The sequence below is a fragment of the Acanthochromis polyacanthus genome, chromosome 14 (assembly GCF_021347895.1).
Source record: "Acanthochromis polyacanthus isolate Apoly-LR-REF ecotype Palm Island chromosome 14, KAUST_Apoly_ChrSc, whole genome shotgun sequence".
Classification (NCBI taxonomy): Eukaryota; Metazoa; Chordata; class Actinopteri; family Pomacentridae; genus Acanthochromis; species Acanthochromis polyacanthus.
In genome coordinates this window covers 17,278,295-17,291,651 of record NC_067126.1, presented here as the reverse complement: position 1 = coordinate 17,291,651, position 13,357 = coordinate 17,278,295, and the positions used below count along the sequence as shown (strand labels likewise).

The 13,357-nt window shown below is 40.4% G+C and overlaps 1 protein-coding gene across 1 annotated transcript in view; it reads left to right on the top strand.

Annotated features, from left to right (window-relative positions):
- itgb2 (integrin, beta 2) overlaps positions 1–13,357 on the top strand; it is a 28,324-nt gene that overhangs the window by 2,967 nt on the left and 12,000 nt on the right. Inside the window, exons 2-6 of the mRNA XM_022221796.2 lie at positions 3,073–3,124; positions 6,386–6,480; positions 8,141–8,342; positions 8,637–8,807; positions 10,369–10,610. Coding sequence (XP_022077488.2) covers positions 3,073–3,124; positions 6,386–6,480; positions 8,141–8,342; positions 8,637–8,807; positions 10,369–10,610 — 762 coding nt within the window. The remainder of the gene's footprint in view (positions 1–3,072; positions 3,125–6,385; positions 6,481–8,140; positions 8,343–8,636; positions 8,808–10,368; positions 10,611–13,357) is intronic.

Here is a 13,357-nt window from a genome sequence, read left to right as displayed (position 1 = left end):
TTCTGTAATGGGAGAACAGTGAATGAGTAGCAGACCCCAGTAACATAAGAACAATTTCCTTTATATGACAATGACAATATTTTCACAGTCTTGCTTGCTGTCGGCCTTTGACAGACTGCCACCTGCTTTTGGTTTATAAAGCTTTTGGTTGATAAAACAGGTGGCAGAGGCTCAGCGGTTAACATTTCCTGTGCAAAGTTTTCTTAGGTTTCCTTCCAGTCATGTAAACTGAACATGTAAGGGCTGTGTTTGTCCATGTATGTAATTAGTCTTGTCTGGGTTCCTTAATAAGACAGGTGATTTTTATTTTTGCTTTACACAAATGTAGAGTGATATGCTTAGTATAAACCTGTTTGAATAAAAAAAGAGGTATAAGAAGATATTTAATAGATTTCTGTGCTTATATGCATCTCTTCTGTTGATCATCTGACTGGTAGGTGATTGTCAGACACCAAGAAAAATAGTTAAAAAATAATAATAAAGCAGACATTAATTTCCCAGTATTTAGGGCGAGATGACTGACAGGAGTGTGCCCTCTGCTGGCAAAATGCCAGTGCTACACTTTACATCTAATGCTAGCATTGAAAAACTTCAAGCTTGAAAAAGAAAGGAAGGAATAACAAAGACATACAACAACAGCATGATGAATACACAATATCCCTAAAGTTTGTTCTCCTCAGAAAAACAAAGCTCAAGGACTGAATATACAACATAATCAATTCATTCAATAACCAGTACTTCCCCATTTCACTTTGATCACACCTTTCAGTTTTTCAGGCATGAAATGTATGAGGTTCTTGAGTGTGCATGGTTCTATTCCCCATTCCTGCACATTCCTAAAGTTGAGCTGTTTCATGGTAGTTGGTGGGGGACTAGTAAAGATGTGACTACAGTGGGTACGGAAAGTATTCAGACCCCTTGAAATTTTTCACTCTCTGTGTTGTAGCCATTTGCCAAAATCAAAAAAGTTCATTTTATTTCTCATTAATGTACACTCAGCACCCCATCTTGACAGAAAAAAACTGAAATGTAGAAATTTTTGCAAATTTATTAATAAAGAAAAACTGAAATGTCACATGGTCAGAAGTATTCAGACCCTGTGCTCAGTATTGAGTAGAAGCACCCTTTTCAGCTAGTACAGCCATGAGTCTTCTTGGGAATGACGCAACAAGTTTTTCACACCTGGATTTGGGGATCCTCTGCCATTCTTCCTTGCAGATCCTCTCCAGTTCTGTCAGGTTGGATGGTGAACGTTGGTGGACAGCCATTTTGAGGTCTCTCCAGAGATGCTCAATTGGGTTTAGGTCAGGGCTCTGGCTGGGCCAGTCAAGAACGGTCACAGAGTTGTTCTGAAGCCACTCCTTTGTTATTTTAGCTGTGTGCTTAGGGTCATTGTCCTGTTGAAAGGTGAACCTTTGGCCCAGTCCGAGGTCCTGAGTACTCTGGAAGAGGTTTTCCTCCAGGATATCTCTCTACTTGGCCGCATTCATGCTTCCTTCAATTGCAACCAGTCGTCCTGTCCCTGCAGCTGAAAAACACCCCCACAACATGATGCTCCCACCACCATGTTTCACTGTAGGGATTGTATTGGGCAGGTGATGAGCAGTGCCTGCTTTTCTCCACACATACTGCTTAGAATTAACACCAAAAACTTCAATCTTGGTCTCATCAGACCAGAGAATCTTATTTCTCATAGTCTGGGAGTCCTTCATGTGTTTTTTGGCAAACTCTATGCGGGCTTTCATGTGTCTTGCAGGAGAGGCTTCCATCGGGCCACTTTATGGCAGCATAAAGCCCTGACTGGTGGAGGGCTGCAGTGATAGTTGACTTTGTGGAACTTTCTCCTATCTCCCGACTGCATCTCTGGAGCTCAGCCACAGTGATCTTTGGGTTCTTCTTTACCTCTCTCACCAAGGCTCTTCTCCCACCATTGCTCAGTTTAACTGGACGGCCAGGTCTAGGAGTTTCCTTGAGGTGCAATGTGCAGTTCTGAGAGACCTGAAGCACACACAGCCCTCCAAACCATACTATGGACACTGAATTTCACTTGCTCAGAAGATGGTACGTTTTCACCATCATCTATATAGATACGATTGTTTTGCCTGTTGAGTATCAGAAATAAGTAGAGAGGGCATTCATCTGAGAAGATCCAGTTCTCCCAATCTTTTCGAGACAGAGTTATGTACTTCTTTGCGAAAGCCAGTCTCTTCTCCTTTTGCGGCTTGGTGAGTCACAGGGTGCGTTGCCTCTTGTAAGCTGTCAGCTCCAGTTTTTCTGGTAAATAATGATGAATAGTGCTCTTAGAAACATCTTGTCGAGATGTTTTCAGCCTCTGACTGAGGCTCTGGCATGACGGGTGTCTTTTACCCTCGGCCTTTCTCATCAGATCCTTGGCACTCACAGTTAAGCCAGATGGACGTCCTGAGCAAGACAAGTCTTTGAAGGATCCTCCTTGTTGTACCTTTGCTACTACTACAGCGGATCCTTCTGCCAAGGGATTGAGCTACCTCAGACTCTGAAAGAGTAGCTTTTCCACCCTTACTCTTGGCCATGGTAACAACGATTCCAAAATCTGGTTGTGAGTGTAATGCATTTTGATCACGATGCATTACACTCACGAGCACTTTATATACTGGAACCTGACAGTTTGACCAGACAAACAACCAAATCAACTGGTTGACCAGGTGTAACCCATTTTAGTGGCAAACAATCAAACTTATTGTTCAGTGGGGAGAATGAACTTTTGGGACACAGTGTAGAATAAGTTTGGCAAATCTGATAATTGTGTTTAAACAGTTTTTGTCTAAATCTGAGGAGTTTACTGGTTGTTTTTATTTGGATCTGGACTAATGTGATCTGGATGGAGGAGAAAATGATGAAATATTTTTTGGTGTGCTTTTAATCAATAGATTGCAAATCTAAAACTGTATTTATCAGTTAGCATACATCAACACTTGCTTAATCAAATTAGAGAAGTTAGACTAGACAAGTTTAAATGTGAGATTTAAAAATAGAAATGAATGTTTGACTGGAGAAATTGCTTAATATGTCTTTTTTTTGTTTTCTCATTAGAACATGGGTCATCGTATGCTGGTACTTCTGCTTCTGCTGCTGAGTAGAAATGGTAAGGTATAAAAAGTAAAGATTACATTATGTGTAAATCTAAAAACCTGAAATGTTCTTTTCATCATGAATCAGTTATTGAAATGTATGTACAATGGCTTGAAAAAGTATTTGCCCTCCTATAGATATCTTCTTTTTCATATTTGTCACACTTAAATGTTTCAGATCAAACAAATTTGAATGTAAGACAAAGATGACCCCATCTGCCTCGACCAGTTAGGGTGAGAGTGGGGATGAAGGGGATGGGGGATGGTCAGGAGGGGGTTCTGGTGGGGACAGGAGGATATCAAATGGAGAACAGACACAATACAAACAAAACAAGAAACATTTTGGAGATCTGTGAGGTCAGAAACTGCAGATCAGAGAGTGTCATGGAGCTGGTCAGAGACGTGACCATGAGAATGTTCAAACAATATAATTATTTACAATATGGAATATATATACTGAATCACAGACACGGGTAACGGGGAGAAGGAAGTGACATAAGTAGGGTAAACAATAGACTTCTCCTAAGGGATACTACTCGGAATCAGAGGGGAAAGTTCAGACAAGGATAGGGCTATGGAAGCCAAGGCAGGAGAAAATACAACGGTATGCAAAAGTTTGGGCACCCCTGATAATTTTCAAGATTTTCCTTTATAAATCACTGGTTTTCCAGATCAGCAATTTCGGTTAAATATATCACATAGCAGACGAACACTGATATTTGAGAAGTGAAATGAAGTTTATAGGATTTACAGAAAGTGTGCAATAATTATTTAAGCAAAAATAGGGAGCACTAATTTAGCACTAATTATTGGAACATAAAATTTGTTTGGTAGGTTCATTGACCCTTGACTCACATACACAGGTTAAGCCAATCATGTGAAAGGGTATTTAAGGTGGCCAATTGCAAGTTGTTCTCCTCTTTGCATCTTTTCTAAAGAGTGGCAACATGGGAGCCTCAAAACAACTGTCAAATGACCTGAAAGCAAAGATTGTTCAACATCATGGTTTAGGGGGAGGATACAAAAAGCTAGCTCAGAGATTTCAGCTGTCAGTTTCCACTGTGAGGAACATAGTGAGGAAATGGAAGACCACAGGCACAGTTCTAGTTAAGGCCCGGAGTGGCAGGCCAAGAAAAATCTCAGATAAGCAGAGGCAAAGGATGGTGAGAACGGTCAAACTCAACCCACAGACCAGCTCCAAAGACCTACAGCATGATCTTGCTGCAGGTCACTGTTCATCTATTCAGCGCACTTTGCACAATGGGTTGCTGTATGGGATAGTAATGCAGAAGAAGCCTTTTCTGCACACATGCCACAAACAGAGTCACTTGAGGTATGCTAAAGCACATTTGGACAAGCCAGCTTAATTTTGGAATCAGGTGCTGTGGACTGATGAAACTAAAATTGAGTTATTTGGACATGAAGGGTGGTATGCATGGCGGATGAAGAACAGAGCATTCCAAGACCAACACTTGCTTCCCACAGTAAAACTTGGTGGTGGTTCCATCATGCTGTGGGGCTGTGTGGCCAGTGCAGGTACTGGCAATCTTGTTGAAGTTGAAGGTCGCATGGATTCCAGTCAGTATCAGCAGATTCTTGCCAACAATGTTCAAGAATCAGTAACAAAGTTGAAGTTGCCCCGGGATCTGGATATTTCAACAAGACAACGAGCCTAAACACTGCTCAAATTCTACTAAGGCATCCATGCAGAGGAACAAGTACAACATTCTGGAATGGCCATCTCAGTCACCAGACCTGAATATTATTGAAAATCTGTGGTCTGATTTAAAGTGGGCTGTCCATGCTCTGAAACCATCAAATCTGACTGAACTGGAGATGTTTTGTAAAGAAGAATGGTCCAAAATACCTTCAAACAGAATCCAGACCCTCATTGGAAGCTATAGGAAGCGTTTAGAGGCTGTTATTTCTGCAAAAGGAGGATCTACTAAATATTGATGTAATTTTTCTGTTGGGGTGCCCAAATTTATGCACTTGCCTATTTTTGTTTAAATAATTATTGCACACTTTCTGTCAATCCTATAAACTTCATTTCACTTCTTAAATATCACTGTGTTCGTCTGCTGTATGATATATTTAACTGAAATTGCTGATCTGGACAACCAGTGATTTATAAAGGAAAATCTTGAAAATTATCAGGGGTGTCCAAACTTTTGCATACCACTGTACTACAGTCCAAGTATCAAGCACAAGACAGACTTAATCTTACGAACGCTGATACATATTTTACGAGACTGATTAATCAGGACCGTGTACCACCAAGCTAGGATAGTTTACGACAAGACTGAACTGGAAAAGCATACACAAAACACTAGTACCCTAACACGGTGTAACTGAACAGACGAGTGCATAACACATTCAAAGAAATTACAGTAGAACAGAACACTATACTATGAGCCCACAAGATCAGGGAACTTAGCTGAAAACCTGATGGGGAGGGAGGGTGGGACAGAGGAGGTGCATGATGTGGTATGGAGTCTCACTCATTAACATTCTACACAGTGCAAGAAACAAAACAGCCCTTTATCCTATAATGTTTGAAAAGCTCTGCTCTCTTGCATTTCCAAGGCATTATATTGAAGCTTCAAACAAAAATAGTAGGGCAATAAATGGGGCTAATGTTAAAAATGGACATTTACCTTTTCAAAACTACATTGAAATAATTGAAATACTACCCTATTGTTGCAAAACTGTAGAACACACAAGTAGAGAGCTACTCTAAAAAAACAATGCTGCAATTAGCAGATGCTTACTAAACATTTAAGTCAACCTAAAATTTACCCATGTTCACATGTACACGTTTAAAGCGAGAAAAGTACTAGCAGTTTGTGATTAGTAGTACCGTACTTGAATGGAGAAAACAACTCACCTCGTTTAAGCAAAAAATTGTATGTGCTTTACTACAGACAAATGTCCTGCTGAAGGGTTCATAAAAATAAATTTGCAGGCAGAAAGCATATTGTCCATGGAGCATGCAAAGTACAAAGACCTTTAATTGCTCTGTGAAAATAAGAAAATGGTGCAAAACTTTCTGCAAGGCCAGACTTATTTTGAGCTTTGAGCAAATCAGAACGGGGCAGCAATTATTGCCTGGTTTTAGTTTTTAAACTTACAAAAATGAGTACACTCAGTGACTGTCTCAAACACTGTCCATATACTGTTTAAGTAATGCAGCAAAATTACATTTTTACAGTGGTATTTACTATTTGTTGAGCAGAAAGAACTTTTGGGTTAACAGTTTGTGGTTATCTTCGCAGGGATGTGTCAAGAGGAAGTCTGTTCAAAGTCGGTGGTTAACTCCTGTACTGACTGTATCAGATCTGGACCATACTGTGCATGGTGCCAACAGCTGGTGAGAAAGAAAGCTTATCTACTATTTATACCACAAACAGTTACCCTTTAGCACACTGTTGAGACAGTTCGACCTCACCTGAATAACAACAAAATACACGTGGTTGATTGTTTAAAACAATTGATGTTTACATAAGCGACCTTTTGCAGTTGAGAGAAGAAATCTGGTAAATTTACATTTCATTTAATTATATCAGGTCATCCATTCATTGTAATTCCAGGGGGAAACCAATACGTGATATTTTGTTCGTAGACATAAACAAATGTGGTATGAACAAGTTGAAATAGATTTATGTTGCGATAATATCCAAAGGAATAATAAGTACACAAAGTAAACATGATGCCCAGTATCAGTCACCAAAATTAAACTTACTCATTGTTGAGTAACTATAATATTGATTAGATTCAAATAAACTGAACTGAAGCACAACTTCTACCTCAGTTGTCCAATGTCCATAAACGACACCTACTATCACAAATCAAGATCACCGAGGTACAACAAAGATGCCTGGAGGAGTCAAAATGCCAAGTCATGGGCAAGATATAATCATCATACACACGAGGTTGGGTTCCAGTCCCCAACAACCACAAGTCCATATAACCTTAACACAAGGGCAGCTGACCCAAGAGTGAAGATCATAACTAAGTTAAGTACCTGTAACTCCCATTTGCCAAGTCTAAGTGAAAAAGTACCAATGGAAAGTCTGCTAGAAGATGTGAATGCAGCTCTACTAACTGTTCCTACTGTGACCATCACTGAGACCTACAGTCTGATGTATGTAACAGCAACAGTAATCCTAGAGATACTTGCTTACAAGATGAGAACTGTAAGCCTAATCCATGGAAAAGGAGGCTGGAGGCCAATATTAAAGCAACAAAGAGGGAAGTTAATCAGCTATCAAAGCTACAGGAAGGTGTGAGGAAGAGAGAACTGTCTAGGAATACAACAAGCTGTATGACACTAGAGATTGCCAAACAAAAGCTCACAGCCTTTAAATGCTGGGTTCTACCACTCCAGACAGGTCCCTGGCTGTGCAAAGATACATCTGAGACAGTTCAACACATAGCAAATGACTGTAAGATGCAGGTGGGAACATCATACATGGAGCACTATAACCATGTAGCTGGTATAGTGGACATAAAGATGTGCACCCCGTATGGGCTGGAAATCCCAGGATCAAAATAGAAGACACCTTCAAAGGTGATAGACAACAACCAAACCAAGATCCTGTGGTGTTCCCAAATCCAGACTGATAAACTGGTGCTGGCTCATCAGTCAACCATTGTGGTGGTTGATAAACAGCAGAACAAGGAAGGAGTGATAGATGTAGAAATCCCATAACATCAGGAAGAGGAAACATGAGAGGCCTGAAAAATACCAAGGGCTGAGAGAGGAGCTAGAAAAGATGGGGAAAGTGAAGGCAGTAGTGGGATTGGAGCACTTGGGGCTGTGACCCCCAAACTGGAAGACTGGCTTCATCACAGGAACAATATCTGAGATCTCTGTTCAGAAGAGTGCAGTCCTTGGTACAGCTAAGATACTGTGCAGAACCTTATCCTCAGGCTTGAATTGTGACGACAATATTTGCAGACACAGGTGAGTGACTTTCTTCTATCTGTAATATAAAAAATAAATCTTTCTATTTTTGTCTACCTTTCAGAATTTCACCAAAGCAGGTGAACAGGAATCAGTACGCTGTGACACCCAAGTTAAACTGATGGAAAGAGGTTGCAAGAAGGAAGAAATCATCTCCCCTGTGAATGATTTCACCATTATCAAGGAAGACCCCCTGTCTGAGTCATTTAACAATCAGGAACCTGTCCAGATGAGTCCACAGAAGATAAATCTGAAACTGCGTCCTGGTTGGTCAAAACAGTTAATACTGACCTTATATGATTGAATAAATGCAGCGTTTGGCTTCCATGTTACAGACGACCCAGAACAGTTCAATGTGAGAGGATCACTCTCTTGATCTGGAAAAAAACACTAAAGAAAAAAGCTATGTTTTTTTATTCAAAATTACTTTTTGTGATTTCATAAATTTAGTGCCACAGAACTTTCTATCATTATTTGTATATTGTATTTCTCATAGATGGGCATGGTGAGGTTTCTTGTCTTAATAATCTTCCATCTTTCTCTCTCATCGATGTTTACAGGGCTTCCTAAAACATTCAGAATTTCTTTTAGGAGAGTTGAAGGTTATCCAGTGGATCTCTACTACCTGATGGACCTTTCTAATTCCATGAAAGACGACTTGGAAAATGTCAAAGGGCTGGGGAAAGATCTTTTTGCTGCTCTGAAAGAAATCACTGAACATGCTCAAATAGGTAATAAATAACAGTGTGGATGTTCGTAACTTGTTAATATTTTATTATTTAATAGCACCAGGCTAAAAGCAGGGTAATGAGACCAAATTACAAATTAGTCAGTGTCTTCTGTTCGAACATAATAAAATAGTGCTTTCTAATGTGTCAGTAACTTAGCTTTGGGGAAAAGTCAGCAGTTCACTATTCCAGCTGCTGGTGTGATGTTACGTAGTGCACATTGTGTGATTTGAGCTGCAGCTCCATTGAAAGGTCAGGCAGTGTGGTGTGGGGCCAAAACCCACTAGTCAGAGCCTGACATGAGTGATGTGTGCTTCATTTCACAAACTAAATAATTTGGCCTCACTATGCTATACTATTTTACATTGTGGAAAAACGTTGTAATGTTCGGCCATTTAACGTGCATGCATATTAGATGACTTAGGACTGTGCCAGCCCTCCTTTTGCTGCTGCAGAGTTGGAGTTGAGCCAGTGCTGGGTGTTGGGTAAGAGGTCCCTCACCCTAACAGATGATATGAGCTATACAATTGTACTGTAACCACAAATTAAACATAATTTCAGCATTAAGGTACAAGTACACTGTTGTAAATAGACATTTTGATGAAATACAATTATTATGAGGTTTAAAGTAATACAAGTCTCCAAACTGCGGCCAACAAAGTTTCATTGCAGAAATGCATTGAAAATAAATATCCTTGAATCCTTGAATCTTGAATCCTTGAAATGGTCACATAGATGAATGTTTTTTGAGAGTTTACAAGTTAAAATTTCACATAGTTGCATTTGAGTGCATGATGGACATTGGGCTGATTTGCAGCACCCCACCAACAGCTACTGTGTAGCCTATTGTGGTTAGAAGTACTACAAGATATCTTTCCACAGTGGAAAATAGTGTAGCACAGAAGTACATAATTCAATAGTTTGCAAACTAGAAGCACATGTCACTCACTCATGCATGTCATGTTTTTTCATTGCCAATACAACCTGTTAAAATACAGATGTTTGAATGTTACCATTTACCTCATGTTGTGGAGGTCTTGTGAATGCCAGACTATTGTTCATGAATCCATCCAATAACTGACTACCAATTGGCAACCTATTAACGTGTATCAGTTCTTCAGTAGACAGACTTTCATTTTCAGTGCACAGTTGGAGCTCATTCAGATATGGTTACAGGTGCTTTTTGGCTATACCTGAATATATTTTGTTGCTTTTCATCGTTTTGAATGAAGTAGTGCATTTGCTCTCATTAACTTGAAGGGGCATGGCCAAAAACCAATAGTTTTTTGTGCCACTTACAACTGACTATTGATCAACATGTATTCATGAGTAAAGATCATATTTCATATCATATTTATTTACTGGTTAAAATGAAAGAAGTAAGTAAATCTAAGTCGATATGACAGAAATCTAAAACAGTGGTGTTGATAAAAGACAGAGGGAGGGTACTGAAAAACAACTGGTCTATTTCTTTTCTGCTTCTCTTTCACTTTACCTAAGAAAAAAAAGAAAAAAACTAAACAATCAACAACATTGGGAATTTAAACTCTTTCTATAATTACAGGATTCGGTGCCTTTGTTGATAAGACAGTCCTTCCTTACACCAACACCAACAAGGAGAAACTGCAGAGGCCATGCGATGAGAGTGACCTATACTGTCAGGCTGCCTTTGGCTACAGACATGTGCTTAGTATGACAGCAAGGGAGGACGAGTTCAAGAGAAAAGTGTCAGAGCAGTTCATTTCTGGGAACCTGGACTCTCCTGAAGGGAGTCTGGATGCCATGATGCAGGCTGCTGTATGTGGGGTAAGGGCTCACCTAAAGAATCCTCTGCTTCCAATAAGATTGCATAGAAGTCTGTGAGAAAATAACCCTACTTCTCATTTAATTTTTAACTTCATTAAACATTTTTCAGATTTTTTTTTTTTATGATCTCAATCACTAGTTTCAAGTTTGTTTTTTTTAAATACAGCATGATGTTCATTTCTTAATTTAGAGCATAATAGACAAGGAAGCAAGGTGTGCTACAGGAAGCCACTTACTTGTTTGGCCTTCTTAAACAAATATGGTTGCACCTGGTTTTAAAAAAATGGAAATAGGGACAGCCAAAATGCCACAAACTTCCAAATAGAAATCCACAAACCAATGGGTGACATCAGAGTGGAAGCACTCATCTTTTATGTACAGTCTATATCAGGGGTCGGCAACCCGCGGCTCCGGAGCCGCATGCGGCTCTTTCATCCCTCTGTTGCGGCTCCCTGTTAGCCTAGCCGCGCTAGACAACCCACGGCAACGAATTTAATTCTCTGCCAGGGTGGGTCTAGTTACCCTCCATAAGGCTCGAGGCTGAATTCTCCTAAAACTGGCCGGACGAATCACCATGAAGTGTAGAGTCAGAAGGCCGGCGTAACTAAGTGACGACAGAGGCGCGACGATTCTGACAGAAACAACCGGAAACAACTAGCCTAGCTGCGCTAGACAACACACGGCAACAAATTTAATTCTCTGCCAGAGTCGACAACAAAAACGACAACAGTCGTTGAGCTCCATTAGCACCGACTCTGAATAATCTTTCTGTTAACATGTCTGTAATATACTTGAGCTTCACCCATTGACTGTATAAATAAGGCTTCACCGAACTACCGCATCATCTGATTTCCGGCACTCTCGGAGCCTATTCGTTGCGCTGATTGGTTGTATACCTACCCAATTGCTGCAGAGTGATTTGATAGACAACCTTATAGCCCGCCTCCCTCCCTGTGAAGCGTGCCTTCAGAAACACAGGTCTAGCTGGCTAGGCTAGCTCCCTGTAACATTGGAAAATAAATAATCAGCAGACTATTTTATTAAATTTTCTTTTGTTTTAGATTAATTTTTAAAATTTAATTCTAAATTTGAAGATTATGGTGATCTTGTAACATCAAAATAAAATGTGTTCATTTTTGTCTGTCAAAATATGCGTCCCAGCCGTCAATCTCCAACACTCGCCGGCCTGCGGGTATTTATCTGGAGTCCTGTTGATATTCGGATCCCAGTGTGTGCTTTACATTCATTCAGCAGCGGCGGGCCACCATTCGTAAGGGGCTCGACACACGGGAAGCGACAACAGTCGCGCTACATTCATTTTCTATGGCTGCTGTGCGACAAGACGAACATCACTTTCCCCCCTCCCAACAACGTGACGGCGACATTCGTGCATGTGAAATTCTACGCGCGTTCACGTAGACGTGCACTCGCTAACTTGTGACGCGATCCAAGAAAGTTGAAAAATGTTCAACTTTTGTCGCTGTCGCCTGGAGCTTCAACCAATCAGCGAGGGTTTCACTCACTGACCAATGAGCTTACAGCATGTTACACAGTACAGTCCGCTCCTATACATTAATGGTCCACTCAGACCATGGTCCATAATGGTCCATTAATGGTCCACCATGGCTGAAAATGGTTTTCAACCATTTTCAGCCCTTTTCAATATGGAGGAACAAATTACTTTAGCCGTGATTGATTTCCCGATTCTTTATGATCTTTCCCATAATGACTATCGTGATATAAATAAAAGAGCTCCTGCATGGGAGTTGGTTGGCGCCAGGGTAAACTTTTATCAGCCAATGTCAATAGTAAAATTTCGGCTAAATCAAGTAATATCTTCTGGCTCATCATCTTTATGCTTTTCTGTCATGAAACTCTTTGAAAACGTAAAAAATCCCTCCAATTTCACAGCCAATCAGAAGTGAGGGAGACAAGCGATCTGTGCTTTTCCACAGCGCGAGGTGTGTTGCCGTTGCCTGCCGCTGCCAAGTGTGTTGAATTTATCTCCTGTTGCGATGACTTTCGCATTCCCCCCTCAACTGTCGCTTCCCGTGTGTCGAGCCCCTCCTAGCCGTCGCTCCTTCAAATTTCTTTCTTTCTTTTTTTTTTTAAATTGTCGCAAATACACCACCGCCGCACATCTCCGCCTTCACAGCCGAGTCCTGCATTGTGTCGGGTACTGAGTACTAAAGTAAACTACGGATAACTCTCTTGCTCAGTATCTACTCTTTGATATGTCAGGTTAATACGACGCTACTCGCGAGAGCACGGCTCAATGTCACGTCCATCCAGGCAGCAGGTCAAAGAGTCAGAGGAGTGTCGTCTTGGAAAATAGGGCAGCGATTTACCGGAGAGAAGTTATTAGCTTTAGATAAATAGATTTTACAAGTTAGACATTCGCAAAACATTGATTTCCAGCTAACGTTACGTAGCATATGAGGTCCAGGAGCAAAAATGACATTCACCAAGTAAGATAAATATTAGTGGAAGGACACATTAAAAAAAAGAATCTATCTAATTAGAGGCTTTGTAATTAATTAATCATGACTGATTAACAAGGGTATAGAGGTACAAAGCGATATATGCAGTATTGTCTTCATTTTAAATGCCAAAACGATTTTGCGGCTCCTGGTGTTTTCTTTTCAGTGGGAAACGGGTCGAAATGGCTCTGAGTGTTAAAGGTTGCCGACCCCTGGTCTATATACAGTAGATATTTGACTTTAGCAAATCTTTAACTGTTACGTTTT